Consider the following 20510-nt stretch of genomic DNA (forward strand, 5'->3'; position numbering starts at 1 on the left):
GGTACACATACCCACAACTGCGCACAAAACAGAATTGTCTTGTGCCCTGTGATGTCACAAATGACTTCTAAGTATGTCATAGATGAGGTCTAATTATGAGAGTATGCATTACTCATACTGATAGGCACTCCACTATGTAATCCTTATGAATTTTATTTATCAGCCTGGTTGTTATTATACAACACTGTGTATGTGTATGCACAGGTTGTGTATACCAATATAGTTCCAAGAACAGCTGATCAAACGTTGTCAAACGTATTACTCCCTTTGATTGCAGTTTATAATGACTAGCTACCAATTTTCTTACCAAAATCACCACCACCACCACCACTACAAATAGCACTGTCACAAAACAGCCCTCAGCACTGGGATCTCTGGTGCACTTAAGATCATTCTAGACACAGTGTCCAGTGAACATGGATGCTGTCGTTTGTAGCTGTACATCAGGAAAGGGCAGAAGAAGGCAGACTTTGTGCCAGTAAAGTTTCCATATCCTTTTATCTCTTGTCACACACGTCATGTATTCTTGTCTTTGACACCTCTCCATGACCTCATCTAGGGTCCAGGAGGGCAGTGCTGACCCAGCCAGGTCTGGACTGGGCTTCTGGTTGAATCCATCTCAACCAATTAAGTTCTAGAACAATAGACTAAGTGTCTCTGCTGGTCTCAGGGGTACCAAGCAGTGGCAGTCAGGACAAAGAGGCTGATTCTACCCACAGAAGGCTCCATGGGAGGGGGGAGGAGGAACGAATGCTCCCCAGTACACTGGAACATGACATGGGCGTAAAATATGGATGTCACATAAAGACAGGATAGAGAGTAAGATAGTACGTCACACACTTTCACAAAGAAAGTGTCTGTCTACACACACACGCGCACAGAGAGGCAGAAAGAGAGGGAGAGAGAGGAAGAATGAGGGCTGTGCTACTTCTTATTAGATGGTACTGCTTGATTGAGCCGGATAAAATATGACTTGAGTGCATAGCAGTAATCTTTCAGTAGCAATTCTACAGTCTACGCGTATGGTTTAGCGTGAAGGTGGATGGCTGAGACAGCTGCATATCTTACAAATGACCCGAAGGTTTCCTTTGTTCAGCAAACTTTTTGGGAAACTCGTCCCTGGTCATCCAGAACAACAGTGTTTTGTTACCATGGCATTCAATCAACGCTCCTTAACGTGTGGAATCTGTAACCTCTGCCTTGGGAAGTGCTTTAGTGCTGGAAAGTTCTGCTTAAAGTTCTTACAGACACAGAACATTTGCTCACCAGCTGGTTTGGGCCAGATTTCTGGAGGATGATGGTGATCTGAGGAAATGCTTTAAAACACGTTTTAACCTTTTTGCGGTGTGAATTGCAAAAGACAGAAGCTGTTCTAAAATTCTGAAGAAATGGTAATTTTCAGCCTCATAAACATTTCATACACTTTAAATAATTATATTCCTGATCATAAACAGGCCTCTGGGTCAGGCTCATAATAATTTCTCAAATATGAAGTTCCTTTTCTGTGATGACAAAACGTTTCTTCCATTTGTGCCTTCATGACTGTTACCGGACCTGCAGTCCAGCTCCTGAAGTCAACAGACGCCTGTCGCCATAGTCTGATGTGCATTAAGGAAATCGGACAAGGGTGGTTTGGCAAGGTAAGCCTTGTGTCCTGTGTCCTGTGTCCTGCTCTGTGTGTCCTGAAGCTGCTCTATGGTTAGCACAGATCAAGCGTGTAGCAGCGCTCCCTCTCTGACTCTGCATCGCTTAGTCCTGCAGACACGAGAACACCTCCACCTGCTCCATCCCCTCGGACAGCCTGCAAGGAGCCTGTGCCCATCTGGCTGTGTTTGATGTTTAAGTCGTTTCGACATTACCTGCTTGGGGACTTTTTTGTAGCCACAAACTGCAAATATTTTTTTCCAGTGCGTGAATAATAGCGTTGTGTGTACAGTGTACCTTAAAGATTTCATTCTCATGTGCTCTCTCTCTCTCTTTCTCTGTCTTTTTGTACACACCAATGCATATACATTTACACTCCCTCAATCTGTTCCATTGACTGGGTATGTCCATGTGCGTGTGTGTTTGTCTTGTTTGCATGAACGGTCATGTCCTTTTCTGTCTCGTGTGTCCTGTACTTTTTTATGGATGGCTCCTATGACTGCATGATTTCCTTTAAAAACATATCTGTTGTTGTTTTAAATGTGCCATACTACACATTTATATGTCATGTGGCTATATCCATTCAAATGTGTCTGTGTGTGTATTTGTGTGTACATCTTTAATCCTGTCCCCTGTTCACATCTGTATGTCGGTGCATCTGTTTCTTGTGTGTGGACACGTGATTGGGCATGTGTGTGTGTGTGTGTGTGTGTGTGTGTGTGTGTGTGTGTGTGTGTGTGTGTGTGTGTGTGTGTGTGTTTGTGTGTACTGTGTCCCAGGTGTTGATGGGGGAGTTAAACTCTGGCCACAGCAGTACTCAGGTGGTGGTGAAGGAGCTGAAGACGAGTGCTAACGTTCATGAGCAGATGCGTTTCCTGGAGGAAGCACAACCTTACCGGTACACAAATTAATATTCTGTTTCACATTCTTACTTAGTTTCCCAGGCTTCATAAAGAAAAAGAAGAGTAAACGTGTCTGATTCTCCCTTTCTCTTACATTCCAAATATGACACATTCCATGTGTTTAATATATAAAGAAAGGTGCTATATAAGTGTAAATAATAATAATAATAATAATAATAATAATAAGGATGAGGATGATAATGATGATAATGATGATGACGATGACGATGATGATGGTGATCATGGTGATGATGGTAATGATGATGATGATGATAATAACAATTCTGAGTCTCATTACCTGTGTGCGCAGGTGCCTGCAGCATTCAGCCCTGCTACAGTGTGTGGCCCAGTGCACCGAGGTCTCGCCGTACCTGCTTATCATGGAGCTCTGTCCTCTGGTTGGTCATCGTCCTGCAGCCACACCCCTAACAAGGAGTGCAGAGGAAGACCATTGAACTGCACATCCAGCTTCTCAAAGCAAGGCAGCAGTCCTGGGCTGCCTCCCTCATTCTAATTTGTTTGCTTTACCTTCCTGAGTGATATCTTCCTCTTTCTTGTGTTGGGTATCTCACATCTGTGCCCAATTCACTGGAAGCTTTTAAAACCAAGGAAAGATTACAAAAATAGCTTAATGTTGCCTGACTGAACAGGCTGAATATCAATGCTTGTTGATTTTTGCTGTACCCATGGTAACAGGGCGATGTAAAAGGTTACCTGCGCAGCTGCAGGGTGGCGGACTCTGTGACCCCTGACCCTTTGCTTCTTCAGCGAATGGCGTGCCAGATCGCCTCAGGCCTCCTGCACCTCCACAAGCATGACTACACCCACAGGTGAGCTGCCAGTCACCATCAGCTCTCCTAGAGACTCTTCTAGAGACACATCTGGAGACACTTCTAGAGACACATCTGGAGACACTTCTGCCTGCTCGACTGGGTTATTGAGGGCTCAGCAGCTGGAAACACCTCTTCCTGCTCAAATGTGTTAACTGCAGCAACACCTGTTCCCATGGCACTGCTAAACATTTAATCAGTTCAAGCGTACGTTTCCTGTAAACACAGAGGTGTTGAGTTAGAAGCTAAGCTGATATATTTATTCTGAAAAACTAAGAATCAAACGTGCTTTAATATAAATCTTCACCAGAATAATTCAGCTGTTCACTGGAGCCATGTGTGCAATGGAAATGTTGAAGTGGGAGATTAAGAAGAAACTGGTTGGAGCTGCCCTTGCTGTTTCTGTTGTCATGATAACTTGGTAACTTCCTGTAACAATATCCTGATGCTGCCTGAGTGTGCATCTGCTACTCCAGCATCAGTGATTTTGTTGCCGGGGGTTACTGCTCTTCTGCTTGATGATAGGGATAAAAACTATTATTATTACTTACTTCTTCTATAATCTGTAATTGACTATTGCAAGTTGATGTTGACAGTTTTATGTCTGCCATTCTGATGTTCACCAGTGATCTGGCTTTGAGGAACTGCCTACTAACATCAGATCTGACTGTCAAGATCGGAGACTATGGGCTATCACAGAACAAGTATAAGGCATGGACATAGACTTTGTGTTTATTTATATTTCAGTTAATTTGAAACCCAAATTTTACATGGCACAGTTAATGTAAAAATCAGTAGTCTAATGATAATAAACTAAAACACCTCTTGTCCTCAGGATGACTACTTTGTGACCTCAGATCAGTCCCAGGTGCCGTTACGCTGGATTGCTCCTGAGCTGGTGGATGAAGTGCACGGGAACGTACTGGTGGTGGATCAGACCAAACAAAGCAACATTTGGTGAATAAACAGAATATCCACAAACCAATACATTGTAGAGGAATTTCAGTTCTGCAGTTTTTGTCCATGATTAAAATATTTGCCATTTGGATGACAGAAAATTAGGTTAGCAAATTCAGATTGAATATTAAAGAAGTGCAAAGTATAATAGTGGGATAAAAAAATCCATCCATCCGTCCATCCATCCATCCATCCATCCATCCATCCACCCATCCATTTTTTAAACTACTTAATCTAATTCAAAGTCATGGAGGCTGGACTCTATCCCATTGGCATAAGGCAAAAGGACCCAGCTGTGGACAAAACACCAATCCATCACAGGACACACACATTTAGACCCAAAGACAATGTACAGACACCAATCAACCTGGCACAAAAGTGGAAAAAAGCAACACAGCAGGGAGATGGAAGAAACTGACCTGGGAACAGTTTAGAAGGAGTAGCAGCAGGAGTTCAAATCAGGTTGTCTGCTGGAAATTGAAATGAATAGAAAACTAAATAATGAACTGAATTGAGTTGATGGCTCATGAATTATACATTTTGCATGTGTTTTTTGAATCTCAGGTCTCTTGGGGTAACTATCTGGGAGTTGTTCGAGTTGGGAAACCAGCCTTACCGTCACTACTCTGACCGACAGGTCCTCAGCTATGCTGTGAAGGACCAGCAGCTAAAACTGCCAAAGCCCGTGCTTCAGTTCCCTCTAGCTGACCGTTGGTGCGTGACACACCCTCTGTAATTATGCTGGGTGGAATGTGGAGACATCTATATTCTTTACTTTTGCCTTTGTCCTCATTTTTCTTCTCAATTCTGAATTCTAAATTCTTGCTAGATTCTTTGTCTATGTGCTCTCTCATCTCTAGTAAAGTGTGTAGACATGCTTTCTGTAGAATTCCATCAATTTGCTGAAATATTAAATGGAAATTAATTTCATTTGTTCAGATAGTACCATTTGTCATATTGGTGCTATTAAATTGCTAATCATGCCGACATTTTCTCTACGGCATTGTGAATTGATCACCAATGGAAGAAAGAAATTGTTTCGTGTGTGTGTGTGTGTGTGTGTGTGTTTTTTTGTGAGGTGCTGTGATTCTTATACTTAATGGCTTTGTGTGTGTGTATGTGTGTATGTGTGTGTGTGTGTGTGTGTGTGTGTGTGTGTGTGTATGCATGCACTCCTTATCAGGTATGAAGTAATGCAGTTCTGCTGGCTTCAGCCAGACCAGAGGCCCAATGCTGAGGAGGTCCACCTCTTGCTCAGTTACCTGTGTGCTAAAGGTGCCAGTGAAGCAGAAGAAGACTTTGAAAGGCGCTGGAACTCTATGAGACCCAACATGAATCACAGCAGTCTGCACAGGGCCGGTCCCTTGGCCTTTAACATGAATCACAGCAGTCTGCACAGAGCCGGTTCCATGGCCCTTAACATGCCTCAGACCTCCACAACCTCCTCCTCCTTCCCCTTACTGGAGCAGTTCTCTGCAGGGGATGGCTACCAATCAGGAGACGACATCCTCACAGTTACTGAGACCAGCCATGGCCTGAACTTTGAATACAAATGGGAACAAGCAAGAGTGAAGCAGCCATATCACTCTTCCACAGGAACATTAGGTCAGGGGAATCCACATTGCCAGGATATCTATTACCCCCCAGGAGGTATGGTAGGTGGATGTGGAATTGATGGACTCACGTTAGGGGTCTCTCCGCAATACTATGAAGCTAAACAGTTACATACCCCAGGAGTCGTGCCAGTCCTCAATGCTCATAGCACATCAGTGAGCAGTGAGTACTACATTCGTATCGAAGAGCCAGTTGAATGCAGCGGTGATTTGGAGTATCCAATGTGCGCTTACAGCCCGGACTTTGGAGGCAGCAGTGGCAGCTTCCTCACTGCCAGTGGAGACTCTGCTGAATGCATGAACTGCCCCTCTGAGGGCAAGCCAATTGGTCCTTACTGGTCAGCTGACGTGCACAAAAGCGGTGCCTATGATTCTGACAGTAGTCCTGCCATGTCCCTTACTATGGAGCCACTACTGGGTCAGATATCTGATGACAGTCCACTCAGACCTTGGGAGTCAGGTCACTATGTATCATACAAAGACAGAGATGGAGGCTATTATTATGAACCCTCTCCACCACTGGGAATGGAGCACTACCTGTTTGGAGACCCATCAGAACCTCAAAGGGAGAGCTGGGGTTCACGAAGTCTGAGGCAGGCACTTGGTGAGCTGGACGACCCCTTGGGGATCTCACCTTCTCTTGGCAGTCCCCCACAAGGCTATAGAGACCCTTACATAGAGAATAGTCAAGGATCAGTAATAGGAAAAAATGTAGCTGGTGGATATTATGACATGATGGGTTCCTTAAGGAAGACCATGCCAGGGAACCACTCGGTCTGCATTGACATTGAGTCGGGCGGGGCTGTGTTTGTGGGGCAAGATGACAGTGAGTCAGAAGAGGAAGACCTGATAGTGGAAAGGCAAGCAAAGTCCTGGGCCGGCAGCCACTCAACAAAAAACACTCTGAGCTTGACCCGGAGACAAGGTTTAACCAGACAAGACGCTTATGCAGACTTTCACTACACAATGCCAATGACCGATGTTGAAGACACATGGCCGAAGGAACACAGCCTCCCGTATCGCCCTGCCAAGCAACTCAACTACCTAGACTCTGCAGCCAAATGCAACACTTGTCCGGTGCATGGCAGACATGCATCTGTATCCTCTGCAGATTGCGGCTCACACAGTCACTTGTGTCACAAACCCAGAGAGGCGGAGGTGTACCCTGTGCCGTGCTGTCAGGCTCTGAGCAATTCCCATTTTGTAGATCCTCTCACAGGGTCATTGGTGAGAAACAGTTTTATGAATGATAATGTCTCAGAGAAGAATACAAGCTTAACGAATGGGGACCAGCAGCCGAACCAACCTGCTCTATCTATCGGACGTGTCATTTCCAAGACAGAAGCAACAACAGCCAGTGTTAAACAAACAGAACACCTAGAGTATGTGGACTTTGCAGTAAAAGAGGGAATACCCAGGCAAGAAGGCAGCATACAACAAGACACAGAACAAACAGAGTTAAAAACTGAGATTGTAACTGTGATTCAAAAGTTAGAGAAACCCCTTGCTGAGCACACATCTCCTGAGCCTGAGTCAGATGTGAGCAGAGCAGTAGACAGTGGAGTGGAGCGTGGACCATCCAGCCTCAGCCTGGTGGAGATTGATGACTGCAGTGATGAGGACTTCACTGATGTCACCTCGGGGATCTTTGGTGACTTCCCAGGAGATTATGCCGAAACAGTCGACTGCACCAATCCGACGTTCAAGTCCCTGCAGAAGCAGGTGGGCACACCCGACTCCATGGACTCCATTGATCTGCCATCCACCGTAGGCTCCAGTGAAACTCTCAGTCCAGCTTCTGTCCATCCGTCCAGTTCCCCCAGAGCTATGGACAGTGGTTATGACACAGAGAACAATGAATCTCCAGAGTTTGTACCCAAGGAACCCCATGAATCACAAGATGCTAAAGCCTTCATCAAGCCTTTGGAAGTGCCTCTCTCTGACCCACCATCACTCACAGAGGCAAGAGATCAGGATGGGGCCATTGTTGTTCCACCACAAGAAGACATTGAGGTATCAGTTGCATTGACAACATCTCAAAACAATGACATGGGGTTGACTGCATTAAGTGACAAAACCCCATACAGAGACTCTGCCTACTTTTCTGACTGTGAAACAGGGAAAGACGTTGTAGAAAAAACTGAAAAAGATACAGATAACCTTGAGATGCGGAGGGAGGGATCCATAGAAATGATTGCTAAAGAGGATCTAATATCTACACAGGAAGAAGAGCAGGACCATCAAAAGTCACATGTAGTAGAGACTAATGAAAATGGTGGACACATCCACGACAATACTGAGGAACAAGCTGAGAATTTGGTCTTAGAGGAAGTTGAAAGTATCTGCCTCAGTACCTCTGAAATCACCACAATCCCTTATTCTTCTGTGGAAGTGGCTGAATGTCCAGAAAACAAGGTTGTTCAGGATGAACTTGATTCAGATTGCTCTCAGGATGTGTCATGTGAGTGTGAGTCCTTAGATTTCACGTCCTTGCCATTTTCTGATGCCACAAAAGAAACCAGTAAACCCGAGGAGACAGACAGCATCCTTTCCCTTGAACCATTAACCACTAGTGCAGACAGCAATGTTAAGAACACTATTAATGCCTTCAACAAGCCAGATGAACCTCAGACAGAAAACCAAGTGACTGAAGATGTAATATCTATAACGTGCTCCAAAGAACAAATGTCTCAGGATGGTACTGATGTGGTGTCTGTGGCAAACGCAGTGAGGAGTGTCTCCATGGATACTTTAGCAGACAAATCTGAAGCTCCAGATAGTAACACAGAGGAAAAAGTTCAGGGTACTAAGGGTTCCAGTCGGCCATCTTCTCCTCCCCCTGTCCCACCACTCGAGGGACGAACGTCCCCCACAGATGGGGAAGAGGCCGACGAAGAAGATGGGGACTCAGAGGACAGTGATGAATCGGATGAGGAGTTACGCACCTATCGCATCCAGGAGCAGAGCGAGGAGAGTGATGACGAGGTGTTGCCGGTCCCCATCGTAGTGAGTGACTGCAGCCATGCTCACACACTCAGGAGCTCACTGAAGATTCCCAGTCTGCTCCCTGACTCACTCTGCGATGACCTGGAGTGCAAGAAGAAGGTGGTGTCCTTCTTTGATGATGTCACCGTGTACTTGTTCGATCAAGTAAGCAGCATCTGTGCATGAACTTTTTCTAAGATGCATTTCAATACCCAAATTATTCGCAATCACAGTATCCTGTGCAAAGTTATAGTAAAACTGCATTTACTGCAATGTGACAATGCCAATAGATTAAAATGACAGCATTTAGTTTGTTCTCAAGGGCATCTTTCAATTATCCATCTCTTGAATTCGTTTAAACTGATTAACAGTATTTTTGCATATAGACTGTATATTTTTAAAAGATAAGTGTATTAGCAGGGTATCTCAATACTTCTAAAGATGTAATTTTGAAACCTGAAAATGACATTTTAAAATAAAGAAACAAATGTTCACAATATCACCTAGCTGATAAAATATTCAGAACAAAGTGATTAAGAGGAAGAAATATATTACATTCTTCAGGAGAGCCCAACCAGAGAGCTGGCAGAACACAGCCTGCTGTTGGGAGAGGAGGCAAACACAGAGAACACCACAGTCTCAGTGCCAAACCACCAGGAGAGGGTCAGCACCTCTGATGACTCCTCCGATGGAAACATTTCAGAAGAGAGTAAGAAGTGACTCCTTTGTGAAGACTTCCTCTTTTGACTAATCAGTGCAACTGGTTTAATTGTTGAACGATGAATGAATAAACAACTTAAAAGTTTTCTTTTTCATTTTTTTCCATTCAAGCTCTTCCTCTTTGTCCTTTCAGGCACAGCACTCGAGTGGGAGGATGACTTCACTTTGCTTCCACTCCCCACCTCTGTGAAAGCGTCACCCCAAGACGTTGGGGCTAAATCAAACCCTCCACACCCCACCTCTGTGGAAGGGTCACCCCCAGACATTGGGGCTAAATCAAACCCTCCACACCCCACCTCTGTGAAAGCGTCACCCCAAGACGTTGGGGCTAAATCAAACCCTCCACACCCCACCTCTGTGGAAAGGTCACCCCCAGACGTTGGGGCTAAATCAAACCCTCCACACCCCACCTCTGTGAAAGGGTCACCCCCAGACGTTGGGGCTCAGCCAAACATGCCACCCAGTGCCACAAGCAGCCGACCTACAGGGCAGTTCTCCCGATTCACCGTCTCCCCTTCAATAGGGTCTCGCTTCTCCATCACCCATGTTTCAGACTCCGATATCGACTCAGCAGGAGGTGAGACAAGCTTTTTAAAAATCTCACATAATGTGCACCTTCTGTGAAGCGTGACATGCAGGTGTCAGGTTTTATTAGTTAGCCATAAATATTACATCATGACTAAATCACAGTTTGATATTTTGAAATAATTGTTCATGATTAATGCTTCTCAGATCTTGGTGTCTTTGGCAATGGGTAGTTCTAAAATGGTGTGAAATTGTGTGCTTGAGATGTCACTGAGCTATAAAGTTTTGAAACTTCCCAAATATGAAGTGTTTGTTTAATGTTAGCCATTGATGAGTCATTGCATTAGAATTTGAAATAATCTTTTCTACTTCTACCCTAAAGGGAGCAGTGAGGATGGGGAAAGAGAGTGACAGCTGCACACCACTGCCATCTATGGGTAACACTTAGCATGGACTTCCTTCCTCCAGACCATCTGGTCTTTGATGAGACAATTACACCATTTCTAAGATTCTTTGAGATCCCATCAAAGACAGTGCCAATTGTTAGAAAATACGTACAGAGTGGTCCTTCTTAAGGGTTCTGTAAACCGAGGGACACATATGGGGCCATATATTTCTAAGAAGAATATTATAGTGTAAACCCTGAACAATATCATGCCTATTTCAAACTAGTGAAAAACGCAGCTATACATACTGTAAGAACCCCGGATTCTCCTGAAGATTGTTCATGAAGAACATCAGGCATTATCCTGAAGGATGGATACATCACATTCACAATCCACGGCTGCAATCAACATTTTTGCAGATAAAAATGCAACAACAAACATTCAGACAAGGAAAGAACTGTCTTTGCAAAAATAAAAGAAACCCTAAATTACCTGACCTTTCCGGGACTGGGTGGGCTAAAATTACCAAATTGACTTTTTTAATGTCGGCATATTACTGAAAATGCTAAATGACATTTTGGCTCAGTTATCAGGGAATGGCTGACGGTTTTATTTGAAATTATTTAGGAAGATATTTGTTTGTGGAAAGATTACCACATAGCTGCCTCGAGCCATCTACCTGACAGTAGCGAAATATACAGGGTGATGCATCATTGTGAAATTCTGACCAGCTCATGTTGACACTGGTAACACCATGTCATTCGTGTCATTCACATTATCTTAACAGTTTTAGGGAGACATAAATAATGTTACCCTGGTTACTAAACATAAATCTGTGAATTACATTTCATTATTTAGTTCTCATTTTATCTCAGTGTCAACAGCAGTGATATGTTTAAATTTGTTTTCTCTCTGCTTGCCCTGCCTTGCACAAGCTAGAAAAATATCAGTGGAACTTACAGTCTTACAAACATGCAGAGCTTACAGCATGGGCTTTTGTTCAGCAACGCGTCAAAGGTTTTAGGTTTTCCTTTTGACCCTAGTATTAGAGCACCGACAAATGATAAGGTCACTTATTATGAGAAATTCTGTGCTGCTCTTCTGACAGCTTCACAACAACCTCACAGTGTCCGTTCCTAAAGTCCTTTTGTCTGCAGAGCGTTTTATGATGAGCACGTCTAACAATGACGCTGTACATGTATGCTACGTAAAGGTGAAATGGGCTGTCTGATCAGTGTTTTCTTAATTGCATTTTTATTTAATATGTTGCTTTTTCATCACTTTTAAGAAATGTACAAAGAAAATGCAAGAAAGAAATGATAAATTCATCAAGTGAAAAGACTAATTAAGGTTTTTGGAAGGTGTCAAAAAATGCTGGTTGTTTACTTCAGTAGCACCAGTGTTGAAAATAAATTTCCTGGTAAGGGTCACAGGGGATACAACAACTTCCTCTCTCAGTAAGAAATTGCTTGATGTTAAGACTATATAAGATGTACAGGACTTTTATGTGATCTGCAAACTTTTGTGCTTTGGACCCCAAGCTAGGCCAAAACATTGAAGAAAAGAGTAAACAAAACAAAATGAAACAGACAAAATGCAGGCTTTTATTCTACATATGTTCAGTGTTTGTCTGCCTCTTATGGCAATATTATTCGTAATAGTTTAGCTTAGATCAAACTAGACAGCAGTCTGTACTATTTTTGTATTTTACAAAATAATTTTAAACTACTGATGAAAAACAATATGAAGGTTATGCTGGACATTCCGGGAGAGTTCATCTCCATATATCTGCTGCCAGAGAGACGTGTTCTTTAAAGCACCCCAGCTGAGCTTGTGGGGTGTAGTAGTACGTCAACACAAATGCAGATGAGAGTGGTGAGTGAAGACCTGGTTGAATATTGCAGTGGAACAAACGTATATAGAGATATACAGGGGATAGACGATTGGTGATATGATGATGATCATACATGTCCTTGTGTGTCACAAGATTGGTGACTGTACACAAAAAAAATCAATAAATAAAATTCATTGTTTGACCTCTTTCTCTCTCTCTCTCTATCATTTCTAGCTAATACAATTCCCAATGAATATGAAGATCGGCAAGAAATTTACAAAATATTTTAAAACAACACAGAGTAACAGACCATCTTTAGCATGCCTCGAAACCAGTTTAAGCTATGCAAATTTGCAGGCTTCTGAAAGCCTCTCTAATGAATAGCAGGTCTGATGAGCATGAATCAGTGTATATTATTCTCATTAAGTACACATTCAAGAATTATATATTTTTTTTATATAGTAATTTGATATAATTGCTTTATTTACAGGACATTGCTACTTGTGATTACCATTATTACACAGACAATGAGAATTTCAGAAGGAGTAAGAAAATGGTAGAAAATACCATAGAAAATGTCTAAAATCTATACATGAAAGACCAGGAATGCAAAAATTTATCCACAAACCCACAAGACTGTTAGCGGAATGGACGTATATTCACAGAGAAATGTCAGGAAGGAAAATCACTCAAAGAAAAACTTTGAACCAGTCTGGTGCTAGCATTGATAATTCATGTTAACACGCCCTCTTAGCTCCATATACAAACACAGAAACATCACACATTTTAGTTTCAAACTTTTAGTAAATGAAATATATCAATAAATGTTCAATGTACATGCTGTTCATGTAGTTTCATACATAGTTATATAACCTACACAGATAATAATAACCTATATACAATTCACAAATATGTTTACCAATAGTTTAGATTTTTGCACCAGTTTTTATTGCTAAACATAAAAAAAACTTATTTAAAATGTTGAGTAAAACTTACAAAGCATAATCATTTTGCTAATATTTGCTTAATTCTGTTCACTTATTTAAGACATAAAAGCACCAACGTTGTAAATTTGTGCCTCTGCTCTGTTGCACAAGATAAGTACAATGTTGCATAAGATAATTATTGCAAATACCATTGTAAGATGATGTAAGAGATGTAAGAAATCAGAACAGGTTTCTGTTCAGCGTTGCACTATAACTAGGCAAGTCTTACTGGCTTGTGGTCTGTACATACCTCACAACAATAATGATACAGGAAAGAAAGACACAGCCAGCATGTATGTGAACTGAGATGAAGTCATAAAGGCTTCTACATGATTCTCGAATCATGCTTTTTAATCATTCATAAACAAGAATTATCATCATTATAATGATGAATCATAAAGTATAGACTGTAGACCTTGCTTGGTAACTGTAAGGGCAGCACATTGCAGTCTTGGGTAGGATGTGTATCTTGGCCTGCTGAAGTGTAGCATCATTCCTCCGTGGGCCCTTGCTGTCAGTCCAAGGCTACAAACGACCCTGCAGTCCGTAAAATACAGAAATTCCTAACAGGAACATGGAGGAGAGGTTCGTGGAGATGAGCAGCTAACGTCTCCACCCATGGGTGGAGCTTCTGGCATGGTGTCTGGAGATGAAAGTGGTGAAGGGTCCAGAAGTCTACAAACACAAACCACAACATTCATTTTCTAACTTGCACAGGAACTCCACTTGTGAAGTTCATGCTGTGATACAGGCCTACTATCACTTCACATGCTCACCCCCCTCCACACAGACACCCATGTGTAGCAAAATCCCCAGGGTTAAATTAAAACTCATAGAGTGTCCAGGTTTTACTTAACTGAATGCTATAGGTGTTTAGGTGAACACTGGGGATTTGGCTGAATTACCATGCTTGCTCTATGACATGCACAAAAAATATTTGTTTTCAAGTACAACAATAAGAAATCACTACAGGGCAATTTAATTTAATTTAATTTAGTAGTCCAACAATAAATCAGCACTAAATGGAATAATAGGATGGACAAGTCGGTCAAATAAATATGTCAAGTTGTTCAAGTAAATAGTAATTGCAATGAGGGTTAGCAAAATGTCCAAGGAATATGATTGTGCAATAATATTTTTCCAGTTCATTAAACATTAATCTGAATGTCAGTCCAAATAGCTGCTATAGTGCCTGAGTTGCACAACCATATTCCCAAGACAGATGACCAACAACCTTGTAAACCATAAAATATATTTCTAACAAGCTTTTCTAGAGAGGATTACATACAGTACATCTAATAAAAGCCACTGATAATGGTTTATGAAAAAAATCTTACCTTTTGCCTTTAGCAAACCACTTACGTAACTACTGCCCATTCAAAAGCGGGCAAAATCAGGACCCATACTGGAAAAGCAAACAAAAGCCTCATTGTTGACAATCTGACCCCCTTCACAAACCTTTACACATTTATGAGCATATGATGACATGCTAAAATCATTTACAAAATGCTAAAAACATGACTATTTGATTACATTTCATATGAAAGTGTCTGCTAGAGCAGCTATATATCAGTATAATATATAGTATATGTCAGTATAAATACACCTTTTTGGTATTACTTCTGGTGTGAATTTGACATAATATATTCAATTTAAATGAATACATACAAATAAATTAAGACTTTTTATTTGAATATAAATAGCCATATAGAACTAAAATTCAGATTCTACAGATTCTGTAATTGTTCTTATTAGCAGACATTTTAGCTGGCACTGCCTTGAATTTTGTAAATCTGAACACCACTGACATGACACCAAGGATTTTGCAATTATTTTAGATGTATCCAAAACCACTTTTACCATAATTTTTTCAAATGGGAAAAATGGTTACCAGGACTAGTGTAAATTGTAAACACACACACACACACACACACTGAAAGGAACAACAGGGGACATTGCTCTGCATCCACTACATGAAAGTAATACGGTGTTCCTTATTAAAGTAATTCAAGTATTTTGAAAGTCTGACATTGTACATTTCAAGACTACGAGGAAGACTAATAAGGCTGATAAATCAGTCTCTAACTCGAGATCAATTTACATGCAAATCATCAATAATCAGTATAAACTAAATATATGAACAATAAATCTAGTTATCATAACTATCATCACTTTTTCAAATATCTCTCTAGAAAATCCAATTTATTGAAGGTGGACATCATAAACATTCTTTGAAAGTTTCTTCAAGAAAAGATGTGAGAAATGACTCCGTGTTCTCGGCTGAAGACAGTTTTATTTACGTTTTCAGAGTAGAAAGTCACCATACATTTGAGGTTATTTAGCAACATGCCACTGTTTAGTGCCCCCCCAAAATGCATGCATATATGTGTAGATTTCTTCTCTGTACATTATTGAAAGTTTATGTATTTATTTACCATATATCCAAATGTTAGCATTTCAAAACACAATAACAAACAGTGTTGGTGACGAGATTCCATTGGCCAGCAGGACTGTGGACAGTGGGCGTGGCCACACCGTGGCCATATTCTAGTGCAGACAGTAGAAATACTGGCAGATTCCAGTCACTAAGCCATTACTGCTTTTTGTGTCTACATTTATCATAACCAGAGATGGCAAGGTTGGCAATAGAAGGGTGGAACTTCACTTCTGCGTTTTTCCCAGACAAATGAAGCAGCAAGAACAGCAGAATGGGGAGAGACAGACACTCACATGGGTGGTTTGCTCATTTGGGGATTTTTAGATGCTGAGAACCTTACGGTAACAGTAACAATTTTGGATCCCAATGGATCCTCTTTTAAATCACAGATCAGTATATGTTTCAAGATTCACATTATACCAACTAATTGGGACCATGGGCAGTGGGATTAGAGGGATTAGACGGTGGAGTGTCATGCTAAGCTGGAAGAGGTAAGGACAGGGTGAAGGTGTAGTCTGCAGAGAGCAGAGTGGGACTCTGTGGTCTTCAGAGCTGCACACAGCGCTAATTATCACAGAGGGTTCACAGAGGGTTAGGAGGATGCTCAGCTCATTAACTGGGTACTAGGTACAAGGTACAAAACCATCACAGTACAAATTAGCAATGGTTGCTCAACCACAGACACTGATGCACAAGACAAACATTTTTTTTTGCTCCCAGATTACATCAGAGCCTCAAATTAATATTTTTAATTCTATGGACATCTCTCTACTACAACTCCATAGATACCATAAGGTTACACGCAGTAGACGGGCGTCATATTCAAAGATCTAATAAAGGAAACCCACCAGACTCTGTCTTTCCAGGACACATATTCAAATGGCTTCTTAGTTTTTAGACACCAGTCCACCCTCACTAAGTTAGAGTGCGAAGAAGCTTGATAATACTAAACAATGATAAAGATATCTGCCTTATTGCCATCATTTGTTTGTTAAGCCAACACAATTCAGTAGAATATTATTTTCAGCACAGAAGAATAATACAAACATATTTTGGTATTAATAAAAGTACATTATGGACTGCCAATCAAAAATAAAATCGGCATTGTTGTCCCATAGCACAGAATAAAGAAGTTAACTTATTTTATTTACAAACTGAATGTAAATATGTACACGAGGCACTAGTTCCCAAGAATTTCTGATTATAACAGGACTAGAAACATTAATACATACAATATATTATAAAAAAAATAATTTTTGTATTCAGGGCTGTGAAGGAGTGAGTTGATGAAGATGTAGCAATTGCATTTTCCCTTGTGCATGAACAGAACTCAGACTGGTATCTGTTCCTCTGTGTCATGTCTGTGACATATCCATGTCATTTCCATGTCAAATCTGTATCATGACTGTTACATGTATGTGTCAAATCTGTGTTCTGTCAGTTATGGCATTTTGGAGCCTGTATATCTTTGCTTTCAGTGGAGATTTATTTTGCTTATGTCAGCATGCTTTAACTTGGGGATATATCTGACGTATCCTTTTTGTCAAAACAAATGGCAATTCCTGTAATGCATATACATGACAGTGTGGTTTAATTCTTTCTTCTTCAGTTTAGACCACTCATATTTGGAATGACTCCAAACACTAAAGCGTGAGTCACAAAGCTCCAGCTCACGGTTTAGTGTTTGGGCTTGTTCCAAATGTGAACCGTGAGGCACAGAACTCCTGCACATTGGGTATAATGGAATCACAGAGTGGGCCTGACTCTGGTCAAACCCGTCATGTTGAAAGCTTTGTGCTTTCCAAACCAGAAGGAAGTAGCCTAGTTACAACAGGCTTAATGGCAGGAAAGGTTTGATTTTTACAGTGTTCTTCACTCAGAAAGTGCATGGATGGAAACAGAGGCACCGAGTCAAACAGTCCCGTCAGCACCTGTTACTCAGCAAATGACATAGATGGCATTTACATGCATGAAAGACAAGTAAAATACACACACACACACACACACACACACACACACACACACACACACACACACACACACACACACACACACACACACACGAGCACAGTTCCTCCGAAAAGTCCATTTCAGTGAGCTCAGTGAAAGCAGACAAAAAGCCCTCAAGATGAAAGGTTCTGGTCAGAGGATGGTCAGCCTGGAACATTCTGCATTCTGGTCCCATTAGTCTGGTTCCATTACCACCGGGCATCAGCCCAGAGGGGGAACACAGGAGCTAAGGTGTGGTGGAATAGGAAGAAAGGGGAGGATGGATGCTTCTCCTCTTCTTTGGTGGGTGACAAGCAACATGGATGAGTGAAGGGGGTGTGAAAGGGTGAGAGAGTGTGTGAGAGTGTGTGAGAGAGAGAGAGAGAGAGAGAGAGAGAGAGAGGAGGAGGAGGAGGGATGGTGCCTGTCCTACGCAGAGGAATGCCCTTGTGTGTCTGTCTGTCCTCTCACACTGTCGAAATCAATTTGCCCTCCGAACTGTGGAACAAAAAGAGGGAGAGGCTACCAGGTTGGGTTCAGACACAGACACGCAACAAGCATGAGCACAAGGAGCACAGCCAATGACAAACAGCTGAGGCTAATGCTAACATTAATGCTAAGTGACACACCATTGGCAATAGGTGCTAATGTCTTTAAAGGAAAGTTAAACTAAGAATGCTAATGCTACAGGCAAAGGGTAAAAGCAAGGAGCCATCGTTTAGCATGCCATCATTTGCATTCTGCTAAACATGATGGGTTATGGCTTTTACACATCATTAGCATTTTGGTTTGACCGACTCCTTTAACGGTGTGCATTGTCCAGGGGGTTATACTTCTGGAATGTGACCCTGTCATGGATTAGCTCTTTTGCAGTCCAGTTTTGCTGTGAGGTTATAATCCCTCAAACCACAAAAAGCTACAATATTCAGTCTAATGATTTGTTTATTAATTAGATATTAGTTTTCAAAAAATGGTTTGACAATTGTCCATTCATTTACAATTCAAATATAACTATGGCATATAAACTGTACTGCAATAAATCAATTTCTATTAGAAATTACACAGGTCCTTTGGTAGGAGCTTACTGTGGTCTTCAACTATTTTCCTGACTTTTGCTTAATTCCTATCTGTCTGATGAATTCAAGAGGAACTGAAGTGTAAATGAAGGACTATTTTCCAAAGACAGAGGGAATAAGCAAAACCAAGAGTCAAAAACACAAAATGGACTAAACGATAAATGTATGTAAATGTAATATACAACAAAGTATATAATCCACAGACCGTGGTTTGAAATAGCTTCCTACAATTTTGTATGCTACTACGAAGAAGAGGGAATTCCAAGCCAAAAGATGAACAAATATATTTCTGAATTATAATTTAGCATAATTCTACAAAGTAAGTGCCAACAGTTTGTTCAACAGTTAAAGGTTTGATCTTAACCCAGCTGTGTAAAATCTCTTAAAGCAGGGGTTTGTCATCTATGGGAGAGGAGCTATCTTTGGATTGGACAACTGGAGGGATTTCACTCCTATTTAAACAGCAGGAGGTTCTCCTCATGGGTCCAGGATGGGTTGGTGTGCACTGATTGGTCACCTGCCCACCTTGTAAGTTTTATCTGAGAGATCCACAACCTTCTGTTACGGGCCACTTATCCAGCTGTAGGTCAAGCAAAAAGAGCCTTTTGCTTGCCACGGTTGCACTGGTTTTGTGTTAGCTACAAGGCATTTTAATTGGATAAACATAAAGCCATTAACTAGTATAACCATGAAGAAAAGTAAACAAGCCAGGGAAAAAAACAGAATTTAAAGGAACAGAATTGAAACCTTTCTCTAGTGTGTACTGTCACTTATGGGCTAAAGTCTCTCCCACAATTGAATTCTGCACAAAACTGTGATGTTAATGTCTGAAATTCTTACCTTGTTGGGAAGCGGACCTCATAGTCATCCAGCACTTGCTGCAGAAACAGAAACAGACCATGTGAATAATTAGAACGGTGCTTAGTGTCACTGCATGACAGCACATCTTTGCTAAGTCTCAAATGTTACAGCGGTGAACGCCAAAGCAAGTGGCTTTAGAGCAGCCTTCAGTGAGGACTAGATGTACTGTTGTGCATCTGGGCTTTCTACAACAGCCTTTAGACAAATACTGTCCCATTAGAGATGGAATACGTAATGTGTGAGTCTCTGGTCTGCCAGTAGGTGGCAGTAGCAGTACACTAGTAAAGCTCAGTTCTGTGCATTGCGGTACATGTGCAAGATTCTGGAAGGAGGTCAGTAAGTACACTGTGTACATGGCTCAGGCTGAGAGTGGTAAAACAACACAGAGCATGTATCAGTTATATATGTCATATCAGTTATAGATCATATATGTCATATCGGTTATATATCACATACACTATATTGCCAAAAGTATTCGTTCACCCATCCAAATTATCCAATCACCTCCATGGCCACAGGTGTATAAAATTAAGCGCCTAGGCATGCAGACTGTTTTCACAAACATTTGTGAAAGAATTGGTTTCTCTCAGTGAATTCCAGCATGGAACTGTGATAGGATGCCACCTGTACAACAAATCCAGTTGTGAAATTTCCTCTCTCCTAAATATTTCACAGTCCACTGTATTACAAGAAACGTCAGTATCTGACCTCTGGGCTTCTGGAAGAATGGTGAAAAATCCCCTAATCCTAAACCTTGTGGACAGC

General features: G+C 41.5%; 2 protein-coding genes across 10 annotated transcripts in view; one reads left to right on the top strand and one right to left on the bottom strand.

Moving 5' to 3' along the window:
• aatkb (apoptosis-associated tyrosine kinase b) overlaps positions 1–12599 on the top strand; it is a 41652-nt gene extending 29053 nt beyond the window's left edge. For 2 of the 3 annotated variants that reach the window (XM_076999396.1, XM_076999397.1), the window contains 11 exons: positions 1561–1640; positions 2424–2542; positions 2857–2944; positions 3243–3376; positions 4003–4087; positions 4212–4333; positions 4898–5047; positions 5517–9096; positions 9496–9640; positions 9785–10228; positions 10559–12599. In XM_076999396.1, coding sequence (XP_076855511.1) covers positions 1561–1640; positions 2424–2542; positions 2857–2944; positions 3243–3376; positions 4003–4087; positions 4212–4333; positions 4898–5047; positions 5517–9096; positions 9496–9640; positions 9785–10228; positions 10559–10587 — 4976 coding nt within the window. In that variant the 3' untranslated portion in view covers positions 10588–12599. Of the gene's footprint in view, positions 1–753; positions 1392–1560; positions 1641–2423; positions 2543–2856; positions 2945–3242; positions 3377–4002; positions 4088–4211; positions 4334–4897; positions 5048–5516; positions 9097–9495; positions 9641–9784; positions 10229–10558 lie in introns of those variants that run through there. The other variant, XM_076999398.1, reaches the window with a different exon arrangement.
• The window catches only part of baiap2b (BAR/IMD domain containing adaptor protein 2b), a 53679-nt gene continuing 45538 nt past the window's right edge, over positions 12370–20510 (bottom strand). For 6 of the 7 annotated variants that reach the window (XM_076999404.1, XM_076999401.1, XM_076999405.1 and 3 more), the window contains 2 exons: positions 19725–19762; positions 15650–18306 (listed from right to left, as the gene is read on the bottom strand). In XM_076999404.1, the coding sequence (XP_076855519.1) occupies positions 18276–18306; positions 19725–19762 (69 nt within the window). In that variant the 3' untranslated portion in view covers positions 15650–18275. Of the gene's footprint in view, positions 14058–14719; positions 14788–15649; positions 18307–19724; positions 19763–20510 lie in introns of those variants that run through there. The other variant, XM_076999400.1, reaches the window with a different exon arrangement.

The sequence above is a fragment of the Brachyhypopomus gauderio genome, chromosome 3 (assembly GCF_052324685.1).
Source record: "Brachyhypopomus gauderio isolate BG-103 chromosome 3, BGAUD_0.2, whole genome shotgun sequence".
Lineage (NCBI taxonomy): Eukaryota > Metazoa > Chordata > Actinopteri > Gymnotiformes > Hypopomidae > Brachyhypopomus > Brachyhypopomus gauderio.